The following is a 16,379-nucleotide window of genomic DNA, read 5'->3' on the forward strand; positions in this document are numbered from 1 at the left end:
CGTTGAGTAGATGTGTCCGTACCGTAAACGCGATCGGTTCTGCGCATGCACGAAAACTACGTCACTTCCTCCTTTCGCAACTTTTTACAACGCTTCTGCGAAGTGTACGAACATAAATGGGGCTGGCTATTTTCTTAGTGACGCTTATTAAAAGGCTTCGCTAGCATGCGAATGTTTCTATCGTCTTTATTCACCAAGACTGATATGAAAACGTTCGCAATGTACGTAGCGCATGCGCAGATGCGTGCCAGACGTAAACGTCATATACGGTCACTTATACTATACATGAATAAATACAAATACATAAAAATATATAAAACAAAGCATAAAATGTCGTGCAATAATGGCTTAATCTAGAGGATTCTGTTATTTTTTTCTAAACGCAAAAATGCCTTCTTGTTATCATATGCTTTTTGTATTGTAAGTATGAGCAAAGTGTGACGTAGGGGTCGTAGTATTTACTTTTTATCGGTAGATGGCAGTAATAACAGTAATAAAACAACCACAGAAGAAAAAGCGGCTGCCAGAAGCTGCGCGTCCACCGCCATCTTGTGGAGGTAATGTGCCAAAGACAGATAGTGACGTTAAACTTCGATTACAGTATGAGCATTGTTGACACACAAGAGTTGTAAGGAAAACGAAACCGGTTTGTTTGGCAAACAAACTTTCTTAAGAGTGTTTTGGTTAATCGCACTTTTAACCAAGTGATCAGCCTTGTACGAACGAACACATACCATAGCAGGTAAGATAACATGCTACCTAGGTAGGCTAGCTAGCTGATACTTGTGCTAGGCTTTGATGTTGCTGTGCTAGCGATGGATCCACTGAGTATGGTGGAGGATGAAGTGGCGTTGGAGGGTCTGGACGGGATCACGATACCCTCTTTGTGGATAAGACTCGAAGATAGGAAGCCAAAGTTCCTCCTGAAGCTCGACGACGGCACCAAGGAGCTCATCTGGAAGTCGCTGGTCGGCAACAGCGACCTGACATTCTACCTGCTTCCCACTGAGAGGGAGGATGTTGTGCTTTACGACAGGTGGGTCCATGCTAATGGCTGCTAAAATTTTATAGTGTTTATGTGGCATGACACCATTTAAAAACTACACAAAACTTATGAAGAAAACGCATGGAATTTCGGCAATGACCGTAAAATCGTCATTCAGTTGTGCAACATTTTGTTGTAGTTGATTGAGAATTCACAGATTTTCCTTTGGTTTTGTTTGTGTACTTGGCGAGCTATCAAATAAACATCCATCAATGCATGACAATAAGTGTATAAACTCCATTTTAAGTCACTTGTCCACAATTGGTATTTTGGTGTCGTTACAATATCACGTAAATACAGAGCCACTGTTGCCAATTATATACTGATACAGTTGTACCTCAGTTTTTGTTATGAATTAGTTCCAAAAGGTCCCGACGAAAACCGAATGAATGAAAACTGAAGCATTTTTCCATAGTAAATAATGTCAATCCAGTTTCTATGTACAGTAAATGTGAACAAGAAGTACATTTTATAGTTTTATATGCAGAAAACAATGTGAGATCATTATAAATGATAGCAAAAGTTGGGCAAAAATGTTCCGGGCACATTTGCAATTCAGCATTCACAAGGCCGTACAGCTGTGGATTTTTGGTCAAAACATTTTTGTTATTTATATGATTTTTTCCTCCGGAAGTAAGCTGTTTTTCCCCCACAGGAAAAAAAATACAAAAAATTTACATTGACTATTAAATAATAATAACAAAAGATATACATCTAAATAAAAAAAAATCAAAACATTTTTATGTGTATTTTGTGAAATAGAAATAGAAAATAATGTAAAAAAAATGTATTTGTATTTTTTTTTAAACCATTTTTTCCCCACAGAAAAGGCATCTCATTCATCCTAAGGTGGTGATAATATTGACTTATAAATAATAATAAAATAAAAAATTTTCAATATAAATAAAAAATAAAGAATAATAAAAAAAACGAATATTTGTTGTTTTTTTTAAAAATATTTTTTCTCATTTATTAGCAAAGGAAAAAAATCGGGGTTGGGGAGGAGTGAGACGTGTGTGAAAAATAGACATTTTGAGCGTATGAATTACTGATGGATTTTTGTCATTCAAAAGCAGGGATCCACTCTGTACATATTCATGTATTCTACTACGTGCATGTTCACGTGATCTACTGCATACATGTTCATGTGTGAGTTTGCAGTTTGGGACTCAGCCCAAGTGTTTGTTGTTTGATGTTTTCAGGTTCCAGCACTCTCAGGAAACTGTGATGTTGCAAGACAAGAAGGACGTCTACCCGTTGCACATCCTCCACGAAAACAAGGACGGGATTCAGGGCTCGTGCGCCTTTTTCCACGAGAGGAAAGACGTCACCTCGCGTCTCCGCTCCCGGTCACTGGGCCCACTCGTCAGCTTGGACGACACCTTCAAAAAGTTAGCGTGTTTCTGATCACTTTGTGATGTGACTGTTTATCTAACAATGAACTCCGTCTCCTCCTGCAGGCACGGCAGGAAGCTTGTCATCGTGGCGTCTCAGATGCTTCGCTTCCGGGCGCTGATCGGCAGCGAGAGCGACCCGGACACCAAATTGACGGACGAGTCCTACTGCATGCTGGAGAGAGTGGGCCGGGGGCGCTGGCAGGGGGAGCTGCAGAATGAATTACAAAAGTCCTGCTTCAAGTACGGAGACACGCTCATGTACACTTTGAAAAGGTGTCCTGGTGGTACGGCACTGGCAGCGTCTTGTCTGGCAGGGTGGACTCCCGGAAGTTGCACTACATCAGGAAGTCTCTGGACCGACACGGGCTGGTCTGCACGCAGGCTTGTACCACTCTCCTCAAGTCAGGACAGCGGCAGCATTCCATTCACGTCATGCTCAAACGCTTCCACGTCATCAGGTGTGTTTTTCCTCACAGCTGCCGTTAAATACAGTGCCCCCTAGGAAATCGTCTGTTCCGGGGTCTAACTCTGCCCATCATCAAAGCTTTGTCACGTGTACAGTCTCACTTCTTAACTGTCAGCTGATTCATAGTCCAAATTTGAGGATGATTTTTGCATCTGTAAGTGTAAAAAGAAGTTAAGCACAATTAATAGTGGTGCAACGATTGAGTCTTACTGCGAAAGTGTCTGTCCTGCCTGTGTTCCCTGCAGGAGGTCCAAGTACGACTTGCTGATGGAGTACGTGTCGGAATTACTCCAGAAGATGCCCGGCCGGTTGGCGGCACTGGTCACCATCCGAGATCACTTTGTGCGTCTTTTCTTCTTTCCCCGCTGCGGGCGTTGCCGTGCTGCTTATTGTTGGCTTTCTGTCTTCTGCAGAATCTCCCAGAAATCACATGCAAGCGCGTGTTTCAGTACATGCGAGCGGCCAAGTTGGTGGACTATTGCAGCATGCCGCTGGAGGACTTGGATAATGAGGGAGGGGCCGTGGTGAATAGCAGAGGTCAGGACTGATTGGTTATTACCGTATGTTCTTTTTCAGGATTTATAGGATATCTGGAATCTGGCAAGTTGCTCGCAATCTCTCTCTCTCTCTCTCTCTCTCTCTCTCTCTCTATCTCTCTCTCTCTCTCTCTATATGTATATGTATATATGTATATGTATATGTATGTATATATGTAATATGTATATATATATATATATATGTAATATGTATATATATATATATATATATATATTTAGTCAAACTTGTCTATAGCGGCCACTAGAGGGAGTATGCAAAAGTGGCCGCTATAGACAGGTGGCCTCTATAGACAGGTTGGCCTCCAGTTTGAATGTTGACCAGTAGAGGAAAAAAAAGGGAAAATAATAATAATGTTGACCAGTAGAGGGCACTGCAGACTGCGGATAAAAGTTGTACAGCACTACTAGGCTTGTTATTATCATGGTTCATGGTTCATGGTTTTAATTCATCCTGAACATGCATGAGTCAAACAGTAGCACATCACATAGTACAATTCACAATTTTGCATGTCTAAAAAGGAGTAGGAAGAAGCAAAGCTTATTTAATCCTACCCCTCATCAGTTTCACATCAGTTGCAATACATTTATTCACCTCTTGTTCTTCCAAGTGTACTTTGTAGGTCTACATGACAATGTAGTGCAATCATAGCCAAGGTTTTTACTTACTAAAAGGAAGCTAGAGACTTAATAATAACTGATAGAATATATCCACGACCCACAGAACAATGCTGTGCTAGTAATGTCTTACGCTTGTTTTTAATATTTTACTTTTTATACGGCAGAGTTGTCATTACAGCTTTAGTTCATCAGGAAGTGACGCGAAGTGACGGTGGGCGTCCCGAGCAGGAGAGCTAGGCTCAGTGCTAGCTGTGAGTTTGGAGAGAGTTGGGAAGTGTGTTTATGTTGGCGTGGATGTAAAGTCCTGCAGTGTTCTCCGCTGTTAATAAAGCCATTAAAGTGCATCGGCGACGTGAGTCTCTCCTTCCCCACAACAAGCGGCATTACAGTATTGACCAGTGCACACCAGGAAATAAACGGTGTCATTTCTTACAGGCATTGGCTGGACAGCTATGTAGTGGGGCTTGTTTAACCTTTGCCTTGTGGGCAAGCAGGCAGGAGAGACGATGCTGAGAGATGTGTGTGTGTTCTGAGCTGCTGTCTGGTGGCCGCGTTCAATAAATAAAGTTGGCAGAAGCAACAGGAGAAGTTTCCTTCTTTGCTTGGGAGCTGAATAACACTGACAAGTTAACAGACTAGTAGCGAACGGAAAAGAAGATGGCTTTTTTTGTGTCGAATACAGAAGATGAGGACTTTGATGGATTTGTGGATGACGATTGATGAAAAATAACGTGAGTACATTCTAAAATACTTCAACTAAGTACAACCAAACTCAGTTTTGCTCCCGCTGCTGCATACATGCTAGCGTATGTTTTTTTCTTATTGTAGCGTCGCTGGGAGCACGTCCTGTTCCCAGCCTACTTTGCAGTAATGTTTTGGTGCAAATGCTCTTAAAGTTACATGTTTGACCAGGAAATAGCAAGCTCAAAAGAAGACTGCTTTTTTATGTGGAACAACTGACAGTTTGTGTGGATCTTGTGAATGATTGTGACTGAGCTAGGACTCAGTAATTAAAGTCTACACACGACGGCTTCATTGATTGAAAAACAAAACTTTTTCGTGCATGAAGCTTCTACTTGAATTGGTAATTTGGCTGCTATATGCAGTCAGATATTGACCAAGGGAGACAAAATGGGTGGCCGCTGGCTGCGTTAGACAGGTGACTGCTATACACAGGGTCTATAACATGTAAATTTGCTGCGGGGGATTTTTCAGTGGCTGCTATAGGCAGGTGGCCGTTCTTAAAGGTGGCCGCTAAGACAGGTTTGACTGTATATATATATATAACCGGAATTATAGAATTTTATTCCCATATATAGAATTTTGTTCCCATCAAGCCTTACACAATTTACATCAATAATTATAGATAAAAATGTTCACAGAAATTAAACGTATAATTACAAAAATATACTAATAAAATTCTGATGCATCAAAAACTGCAACTGCCGATTATTTTAATAACCGATTAATCTGTCAGTTATTTTTGATCAATCGGTGAATCAGATAAAAAAAAAAACACAAACATTTAAAATTTCCACTACGTAGCAGCAATCCCTTTAAGAAGGCACAAATGGTCTTTTTCCCTCACCAAAATCATAGCACAGAGGGCGAGGAAGAGGAATTTCTCCAACACCAAAACTGAAGTAGGGAAGTATAAACAATTAACTGACATACAAAAAAAAAACTCTACTGCAAATCAACGAGGCACTGGCACCGTCTGCTACATGTTCATCACCAATAAATAATTTTGAAATAAGAAATCAACTTCAGGTGCTTGCTTTGCGTTTGGCATCAGCTCGGCTGCTCTGGGGTAGGGGCGGTGCCTTGTTGCAAGATGATACTGCCTATGCTGGACAGGCACAGCCATAGCTATTTGTAGTTTCACTGTTTTACCACTAGGTTTCATGTGTACACATGGTACGCATTGTCCTACATACTTTGGATGGCAATGTTTTTACGCACACTCTACACACGTATCTGCAGCTGTTTGCTTCGCAAGATATCACAATGTTGATTGCTTTTTTCCAAAGTCAAAGCTGATGTGTGTGACTATCTTGTTTTAAAGAAATAGGTCTACTTTCATGGATGACTAAGGAAATTAAAAAATACTCACATTTGAGAGGCTGAAATCAGGATATTTACAGTACATTTTTAAATGAAACGATTAATCGATTACCAAAATAGTTGTCGCTTAATTGGGTAATTGATTAATCATTGATTCATTGTTGCATCCCTAAACTGTAGACAAAAATATCCACAGAAATGAACAAAATATATATACAGTATACAGATGCATAAAAAAATCCAAAGGCAGTTTTTAAATAAAACATTTTGTTAGGGGTGAACAAAAATCCAAATCTACATGGCACTGTGTGAAATGTGGCTGAATGAAAACAATTGTGCAAAATTCCTCCCCAGCGCTGTAAGAGACTCATTGCAAGTTATCACAAACGCTTGATTGCAGTTGTTGCTGCTAAGGGGGGCCCAACCAGTTATTAGGTTTAGGGGGCAATCACTTTTTCACACAGGGACATGTAGCTTTGGATTGTTTGCTTTGGAGCTTTGTCTCAATAATAAAAACTTTCATTTAAAAACTGCATTTTGTGTTCAGTTGTGTGTAATATTTACATTTGTTTGATGATCTGAAACATTTAAGTGTGACAAACATACAAAAAAAAGAAGTCAGGAAGGGAACACTTTTTCACACCAGTCTATATGGTGTTACAATTGAATGGCTGTTGATGTGTTTAGGCCAGAATAAAGTTAGAAAAGAACATTTCATTGTTGTTACATTTGTGTCTGTCAGGCAACAAAGTGATGGTGCGCTGCGTGAAATTGCTGAAGTCGTACGCGGGGGGGAAGCATGCCTCTGTGGAAGATGAAAATGAGGACGAGGACGACGAAGAGGATGAAAGCTCCGCTTCCAAGAGGAGAGGTTGGCCTCCGGTGGGCCGAATCATGGAGAACGATTTAATGCTGCAGGCCTACCGTCTCAGTGCGTCTCTCCACCAACGCCGCTAAGTCAGCTCTTGTTTGAGTCTCATCAACACGTTGCTCTCTCATTGTAGTTTTGTCCAGCGGGGCAGATGGGATCCCTCAGTCGGGCATCTCATCGAGGATGAACATTGGGAATCTGGAAGCTCGCATGCTTTGGCGAAAGATGGAGAGGGACGGAGTCATCAAGGTAAGGCGTCTGATATTCATTTCAAGTTTGGGGTTTAAAGCAATCAAATAACTTAGATGGTCATGTGACCATGCAGCCATGAACATTAGCATTGTTTAGAGCCGTGTGGCAAATGCACACTTGAATGATAAACCCTACTATTTGAAAATACTGTAAGAAATATGTGTAATTCCTGTTTCCGAAGCGTCAACAACAAAATGAGTGCAGCCCAGTGAGAATAAAGTTGTTCACACAACACCACTGTATTATTTCTGCACGTGTTTGATGAGCTCTTGCACCTTGCAGGGCTTCATGGTAGACGAAGGCCGGCAGAGGATCACAAAGTTCATCAGTCACAGGTCTGCTTCTTTTTCTCAACTGGGACGTTTCAATCATTTGATGTCACTCAATTCAAAATGACTGTAAAAATATGTGTATGACGCCAGGATTTTGGACTGTATGTATGATATACTGTAGTCCCTCGCCTCTCGAATTTCGTGGCCTCACTATCAGGTTTTTTCAAAAACATGAGACGTAATAAATAGGGCTGTCAAATGATTACCAATTTGAATCAAATTAATCAGTTTTCAAATTAATTAATTGTGATTAATCACCATTTGCAACAGTGTGTGAATTATGCCAATTTTCACTGTATTTTTTGAACAAAACGATAAATGACAGGACAGGTGTCAGGGGAACTTGCCCCCAACCACCAAAGAACTAACAAAATGACACAGAAAACAAGATTTGAGATTTTCTCGCATGAGGAGAGAGTGTCCGTGCCACACTGCAACACTCTCTGGAGGGCCACTCTCCTCGCGTTTCTTTTATTGTCATAGATGGGCGGTACCACAGAAATGGATGTAGTGAGTTCAGTTCGTTATTATTCACGATCAGTTCAAAAAGTGGGCTGGAAGAGAAAACAGCCGTCTTTTCACACCCGTGGAATGTGCCCCATGACCTTTATATGGCCCATTTCTTCCCCAAGCCCATGCATGGGGGTCAACATTGGTCTTATCTCACAACCCAGGTGCAGGGAGGAACCTCAAGGAGGTCAACTCAACTGCTTTTTCACAGTCCACTTCACAGCACTTTTCCAATTTTACAGAATAAACAAAAAGTCACAGTGAATGTTAACTTCAGATAACAACATATAGAGCATGTACATACACTAGTAAGAAAATAAAAAAAATACAATAAAATAATTAAGCCATTAAAAGAGATGATTAATTGTTAAGAACTACTGAAAGAATGAAAACTTTGTTTACAATCAGTCATCATTGCAACAAACAAATGTTTCAGACAAACATGACCTCAAATGACTGAAGTATCAAAAGTATCAATATTTTGATTTGGGGATCGATTTTAGAGCCTGAAGAGCTGATATCGTACGTATGGATATTTCAGTATTGATCCGCACATCACTAATAGGAGTGCAAAGGAGACTGTAGGGCTGTAATAATGTTAATTTAGAAGGTGGTAAACAGGTTTTCTATGCTCTAACTGCCAAAATGTTCCATTTATAGAGGAGGAGTCCGACTTTGAATATCGGATTCAGGAGGAGCAGTGTGGTTTTCGTCCTGGTCGTGGAACTGTGGACCAGCTCTACAGTACACTCTCAGCAGGGTACTTGAGGGTGCATGGGAGTTTGCCCAACCAGTCTACATGTGTTTGGTGGACTTAGAGAAGGCAATTGACTGTGTTCCTTGAGGAATTCTGTGGGGAGTACTACAGGAGCATGGGGTATCGGACCAGCTAATTCAGGCTGTTCGTTCCCTGTATGACTGTATGATTCCCTGTATGATTCAGAGTTTGGTTCGCATTGCCGGCAGTAAGTCGGATCCGTTTCCAGTGAAGGTTGGACTCTGCCAGGGCTGCCCTTTGTCACCAATTCTGTTCATCTTTTTTATGGACAGAATTTCTAGGCGCAGCCAGGGCGTTGAGGGGTTCTGGTTTGGTGGCTGCAGGATTGAGTCTCTGCTTTTTACAGATGATGTGGTCCTGCTGGCTTCATCAAGCCGTGAACTTCAACTTTCACTGGATCGGTTCACAGCCGAGTGTGAAGCGGCCGGGATGAGAATCAGCACCTCCAAGTCCAAGTCCATGGTTCTCGCACGGAAAAGGGTGGAGTGCAATCTCCGGGTCGGGGATGAAATCCTGCCCCAAGTGGAGGAGTTTAGGTACCTTGGGGTCTTGTTCACGAGTGAGGGAAGGATGGAACGCGAGATCGACAAGCGAATTGGTGCGGCGTCTGCAGTGATATGGACTCTACATCGGCCTGTTGTGGTGAAGAGAGAGCTAAGCCAAAAGGCAAAGCTCTCAATTTACCGATCGATCTACGTTCCTACCCTCACCTATGGTCATGAGCTTTGGGTAATGACCGAAAGGACAAGATCGCGGGTACAAGCGGACGAAATGAGTTTTCTCTGCAGGGTGGCTGAGCTCTCCCTTAGAGATAAGATGAGAAGCACTGTCATCCCGGAGAGACTCTGAGTAGAACCGCTACTCCTCCACATTGAGAGGAGCCAGATGAGGTGGCTTGGGCATCTGGTCAGGATGCCTCCCGGACGCCCCCCTGGAGAGGTGTTCAGGGCAAGTCCGACCACTGGCCTGGGAAAGCCTCGGGATCCGCTGGGAGGAGATGGACGAAGTGGCCGGGGAGAGGAAAATCTGGGCCTCCCTGCTTAGGCTGCTGCCCCCACGGCCTAATCTTGGATAAGATGTAGAAGATGGATGGATGGGTGGAGTCCTGCTTTGTGGAAATTCACTTATCACGGTTGGGTCTGGAACCAATTAAACATGAGGGATTGTTGTATTGTATGTTCGGTAGTATTTGGCAAAAGTGCCCTCACATTTCAGCAAGTATTTGGATTCTGTCTTGCCAAGGGACAAGACGAAAGGAAACATAGATTTACATGAGAACAGCGGTCCCCAACCACCGGGAAACTTTCAGGCACAATGATAAAAAAAAAATACACCTAAACAGGAAGTGTAAATAACTACATTGAATTATATGTAAATGCATATTTGGAAACATGGGCCATTATTTTATTACAAAGAATAAAGAAGAATAGTTAGAAATCACACAGTTTTTGCACATTTGTGTTGTTTTGTTTCATTGTGTTTCGGCACGCGGCGACCCGTCCCACTTTGTGTGATGGTCCTTGAACGCACCACAGCTGTGTGCGTGTGTTAACGTTGTCCCACGCTGCACAGACAGACTACTATCCTACACGATATGCTGATACTATGTGGGAATGCATAAAGATAGGGTTTGATTACCCTAATGAGTGCATATTTGTTTGGTGCACAACCTCAAGTTAATTCATGCGAGCACATGCTAGCCTGTTACCACACACATCCAACAGCGACCTTCTAATATAAACTCCATGGGTCCAAGGTGTTGAGGAATACTCCTTTTAGAGTAGTCAGTGTACAGCTTGTACGGCCAAGCACGGTGGTGGTAGCGTTCACGAGGGCTGGGGGAGCTGCAGTTCATTGAGGGGAAAGATGAAACCTAACAAGGGCTGTGATGTTGTGAAGCAGATGTCAGTTTTCCAAACACACCTCCAAGATGATCAAGTGCCTTGCTGAGGAAGATGAAGGTGGTGGAGTGGACAAGTAGGGCTACACCTGTGGGTGGGGGGTGCTCCAGCAGTGATGTCATCATGGAGGAGTGGAAGAGAATGAAGGTCAGGTTCATGCCCAAGAGGATTAAGGCAATGCTGGGATAACAATGGTTGTTCATTGTGATGGTGGTGTCAGATATTTACACAATAATGGCTGCGTGTTGACAGTTCAGCTGTACTGCTTCACAAGCTGTACGCATACTACTCTATAAAGAATATCCAGGTAGTGAATGCACAATGATAAACGAAAGAACTCCAGAAAGGCTAAAATCTGTTGTTCTGGCAGGTGTGTGGGTGCCAGCGATCATCTCCAGCTCTTTGCCAAAGAGAAGCAACGCAAAAACCTTTACGACTCTTCCGCGTCGGCAATGTCGGCGAGCACCCCGAGCGCTTCTCCCCTCACGCCGGCCACCTCCAAGCAGTCAGCCAAACGGGGCCGAAAAGCCCCGGCGTCTAAGAAGAGCAGAGTAACAACTAGCGTAGGCGGAGAGGAAGACGAGGTGGCGGGGGAGCTGTGTTTTGATGGAGGAGCGAACGGAGGGAAAGTCTGCAGGAAGCCGAAAGGAGGAGGAAAGGCTGCAGAGAAGAAGGGCAAGACGAAGCCTGCAGAAAAAGATGCTCCTGCTCAGAGTGAGTACTCAATGTCAACAATATTGCAAACCTGCTTTCTGATTGCACTTATAGAATGTCCATTATTTCCACTTGATTTGACTAATAAAAGTACACATGAATGTCACACTGACTTGCTTTGATTATCTGCTTGAGGCTAGGTCCTAATCTCCAAAACAAGTCCTCCTCATGCTTATCACCTGATTCAAATACGGTAGCCTTGGGTGTCTAGTAGGCGTTTCACAATACACTCAGCTCACCAGACGAGACTATTCACCAGACTGGGTCCACCAGAATGAGACCAGATGAGATTGTAACATGACTTAAGAAAAGTACAATGAAAAAATATGCACCCTGACAATCAGTCATTTAACTGACTCACAAAACTGCAGGTGCATTTTGAAATGCTTATTGTTGATATTATTATTGTTGAGAATAAACAATATTGTCAACATTATTTAGAAACCAAATTAACCACTAATGTTATCAAATATCATACATTTCCTCTCATTTTCACTCTATTACTGATAAATACTTGAACAATAAATGCCAACCGTCTTCGCTAACCACCCTGTTTCTGTCCAAGCTGCGTTGGTGGTTATGTTTTTAGATTGGTGAGCAAGTTCATTGCCTTGATTTGCTGCACCTCATTGGATGAACTTGCTGTTTCTTTCAGAGCAACGTCCAACAGAGAATGACGAGGAGGAAGCTTCCAGCCCTCAGAGCCAGGAGAAGAAAGCAACAGACCCTGCAGTCGACATCGCGGTTGTGGATATCTACAAGCTGCCGGTTGGTAACGTTGCTGTGCCACGGTTAGCATTTTGAGCTCAGGTGTCTCAAATAACGCTAATAATGGTGGCTCCTCTCCTGTCTGATTGCTGCAGGTATCCAAAAGCATCCGCAGTTCTCACGAGACCTACCGCTTGCTGAGGAGGAAGAACCTCATTACTGAGGCTGTGCACAAGCTCCAAGTCATAGAAGGCCTGACCCAGTCAGTCTGCCATGTTAGCAAGAACCCCAACATGATTGTTATTGTCATGACTATGATTATGCTCTTCACCAGGCTCCAGAAGCTGATCAATAACGAAGAGAAGGGTCAAGGAGTCACCACAAAATGCTGCAAGAAGACCACGGCGCGCCTTGTGCAGAATTTGTCCAGAGAGGGCCTGCTTAAGATGTTCACCACCACCGTCATACAAGACGGCATCAGCAAGAAGGTACAAACAAAGAACTGTCACACACAGCATTCATGCTGAAGTTGTGTGCAGTACTTTCACTGATTAGGCCAAGTTTTTTTATTTTTATTGTCAAGGCATCAATCTAGAGCACACAGTTGGGATATTAGTCTTAAAGGTCCCATATTAGGCACTGTTGCCTTTTTCCTGATATTAGCAGTAATAACAGTAATATGTGTCCCTAGAGCCTGCTTATGTGCATCAAACGTGATAAAAAACTTTCATCTCCCTCACTTTCGACATAAGAAGTACTCAAACGCATGCTTTTCAAGTTGTGGCTTTTTCTGACATCCGTCCTCGCGGACATTACACCACCTCTGACCCGCCCCTAGCTTGATGAGCCCACCCCCTGTATACGCCCACTTCTTAGTACAAAACCAGTCAGTCAGCTACAGACATGGAAGCTGTCAGTTTGTCATTTGCTAATGTTCTTGCTTTGTGATATATGGAATCTATTACCTTGGACAAGTGCAGAGTTACAGTGTCAAAAGGTGATCAAGTACACTATAGCGCTTGATGGAGACATCAGCAGCATAAAAGCTCTACATACACACACACACACACACACACAAAACAGCGTGTTCACCTCAATTAACACGGAAGTTACTCACACTGTACACAGAATACATAAAGGTCATACAGTACAGTAATTAAAACACTCCAAAACAAGAAGGAAATGAAACAGTAATTTAAATAAAAGCAGGTTAGTTATTACTTTCTTGTTGTGAAAATGACGTGAGTGTGTGGATGTGTGGGGTGGGGTGTGTGGGGCCTGTGGCAAGGCTCCAGACTATTACAACTATAAAAAAATTTTTTTGAGACAATGGGTGTACATTTTTCATCTACTCACGCATGTGCGATCAGATAAAAGTACGCGTCCTTTATTGAGTTGACGAGGGACGCACTTTTCCCTTATTACGTGAGTATGACAAATTGTCAATTGATGACGATTGATGCAAAGCATCCGATGCCGGCATGTGTAATTGCTGACCTTTCAATCTCATTGCCGTTTGACTTTTTTGGCATCTTTGTTTAGACAGTTTGCCTGGCTGTCACTCCTCCTCACTGGCGGCAGCTAGCTAGCTATCTAGCTAGTTTTCCACCTGAACTCTGGTCTTCGGGCTCCAAATGTAACGTTTTTTACCACAGTTAATAACCTGGGGCATTCCAGAAGCTAGGGACAGAAACAGGGTGGTTAGAGAAGATGGTTACCATTTATTGCAACCAATGTTCCCTCTAAGCTGCTCGCATGCGCAATCGTGCAATGCTCTCGAGCTCCCTGCGCACCGCAAAACCATGCTGTGCACAAAACACAATCCAACCTGAACTGTAAATTAAACAAACACATAACAATTTATTCTGTATTATTTGGCAATGCAACGGAGTGAATGCCAGGAAACAACAACAAGCGGAACATATAACACAATGATGAGCACTGTCCAGCTAATGAGAAGATCCTGTTTGCACGTATTTACTACCACAGCCCATCAATTTATTAACAGTGCGTACATAGTGCATGCCGCTGTTTATGGCAGGTTAGCATATAGCTAATGCTGCTTGCTAACCTTGTATTATGTCAAAACAAACCAACAGAGCAACAGCGTCTGCAAAAGCGCTGCTTTATAAAACATGCTGCAAAGCCGAAGCAGCAAGCCAGTTTTCTAAGTGAAAAGTGTGGACTGAATGTGTAGCTTAACTGTGCATGTTTTACTGCCGTGCTTTTATGTTGATGGCCGGATGTGCCGCATACAGGAAGTGTTACGCCGAAAAGTCAGTTGTGAGTTAATTTTATTTTTATTTTAATATAGACAAAAGTAAACATATACAGCAAACATGGCATCAATTTCAAGTACATTTCCAGGATGACATAGTACCAGAACAGGCTGCTTTAAAACAGATAGTGAAAGTCAAATAAGGGAAATAAAATATAACTATTTAACAATAAACATGGTAAACAAGATAATAAATTGAAAATAAAATAATAAACTTGCGTTTTTCTCCAAGATTCAGTTGGTTAATTGTATGAGACCATGACTTATTTTGTCTCAGGTATAGAATAAAGAAAGCTACATTGTGGAATCCTCCTCTCAGTTCTCGGGTTTTGCACAAACTCAGGTTTTGCGATACTACAGTGTGCACGTCTGCTGCTGCTCACAGAGGTCCAAGGAATGCTCAGGTTGTTTTTGTGTATGCTCAGATACTTGAAAAATTAGAGGGAACATTGATGGCAAGTATTTATCAGTAATAGAGTGAAAATTAGAGGAAATGTGTATACACTAAGTCCCCAACTAACGAACACAATTGGTTCCAGACGACCGTTCTTATGTTGAATCGTTCTTAAGTAGGGGAAAAGGTAATATTACCAATGATATAGGTACTACATGTACGTGTATACACATACAGTATATGTGTATGTATGTAAAGATGAGTTTGGTTGTAGTAGTAATATTAAACGAGGATAATTAATGAAAAAAACAATAATAAAAGTGATATAATAATACGTAATGATAAATGTTATTTACCTTTGAAGAGGAGTGGTCGAGCATACGTCGTTGTGGTGGAGGAGGAGGAGATATTGAAAAAAAGGACAAATGGTCGTCATCGTTAGACTCTTCTAAAAGAGGTAGTGTTCTGTGGGTGGTGTAGAGTTAAGCAGGCCTATTAACTCTTCATAAACTTTAATCCCACGCTCTGTCCGGGTTGTACAATTTAGCTTTCCATTTAGCTTTACACTGTATCTCCCCAGCGTCTAACTCTTCCTCTGTTGGTCTCATTAGCTCTAAGGCTGCATTAGCAGTGTCACAGTGCCCTCTGCTGGTCAAGCATGTACAGTAGCAGTATAAATACTGATTGAGCGACTGACTACAAGGCAAAATAAAATAAAATATAGACCAGTCGGCCTGTGTTCCTATCCGCGAGTGTTCGCTAGTCGGGTGTTCGTAAGTTGGGGACCTAGTGTATTTACTTTGCAAGTTGATTTTTTTGCTGTGCACCCCCAAAAGGTCTGCTTGCGGTCCTAAAATGTCAAGTTAGGGGCCACTGTGTTCCAAGCAAAAAAAAGTCTATAGCCCTGTGTGGCTGCATGCAGAGAGGACAGTTGCGTTTGCTGATGTTGTTTTGGCCTCCTCATCATTCTTACAACGTCCGTGTAGACCAGGGCGTGTCCATTATGTCGATCGCCAAGGTAGCATGTGTGGATGGCATGTGTCCCCCAGGTCATAAATGTCACTTTGTAGATGTCATATGACATCAGTCAGCTGACATGGAGCTCCCCTCCTGATTTGCCGTTGCTCCCCCGCGGCAAAGATGAAGTGGTGAACTGATGTCTCATAGCGACACGTAAATGCAACTTTCATCTTTACTGTTGTGATTATGGATAAACCCAAGTGAGTGGCAAGATGCCTATATCTACAACAAAAGTTATCCGTCACTTGTAGAGGCTCGGTGTGGAGAAAAAAAAGTCAATAGTTTGATGGCTCTGCTTCACGTCCTGCACTCCAATACATAAATGTGTGTTTTCCACACTTTTGTTTGTGGAAAGTATTATTTCATGATGAACTGGAAAATGTGGCTATTGCTGAAAGCTTTTCAACTCATTGAATTGCAGCCATTTTTCAAAAGACAACCCCTTCAGTAGCGTCCATTTTAGATGATTTTGAC

At 42.4% G+C, this 16,379-nt stretch overlaps 1 protein-coding gene across 1 annotated transcript in view; it reads left to right on the forward strand.

Moving 5' to 3' along the window:
* Positions 1-543: 543 nt before the first annotated feature.
* Positions 544-16,379, forward strand: part of LOC129182805 (general transcription factor 3C polypeptide 1-like) — a 41,414-nt gene continuing 25,578 nt past the window's right edge. The window contains exons 1-13 of the mRNA XM_054779344.1: positions 544-1,036; positions 2,248-2,436; positions 2,506-2,682; positions 2,757-2,900; positions 3,154-3,250; positions 3,322-3,445; positions 6,890-7,078; positions 7,152-7,267; positions 7,553-7,605; positions 11,162-11,505; positions 12,161-12,273; positions 12,369-12,475; positions 12,548-12,701. Of these exons, the coding sequence (XP_054635319.1) occupies positions 816-1,036; positions 2,248-2,436; positions 2,506-2,682; positions 2,757-2,900; positions 3,154-3,250; positions 3,322-3,445; positions 6,890-7,078; positions 7,152-7,267; positions 7,553-7,605; positions 11,162-11,505; positions 12,161-12,273; positions 12,369-12,475; positions 12,548-12,701 (2,028 nt within the window). The 5' untranslated portion in view covers positions 544-815. The remainder of the gene's footprint in view (positions 1,037-2,247; positions 2,437-2,505; positions 2,683-2,756; positions 2,901-3,153; positions 3,251-3,321; positions 3,446-6,889; positions 7,079-7,151; positions 7,268-7,552; positions 7,606-11,161; positions 11,506-12,160; positions 12,274-12,368; positions 12,476-12,547; positions 12,702-16,379) is intronic.

Source organism: Dunckerocampus dactyliophorus, chromosome 6 (assembly GCF_027744805.1).
Source record: "Dunckerocampus dactyliophorus isolate RoL2022-P2 chromosome 6, RoL_Ddac_1.1, whole genome shotgun sequence".
NCBI classification, from domain to species: Eukaryota; Metazoa; Chordata; class Actinopteri; order Syngnathiformes; family Syngnathidae; genus Dunckerocampus; species Dunckerocampus dactyliophorus.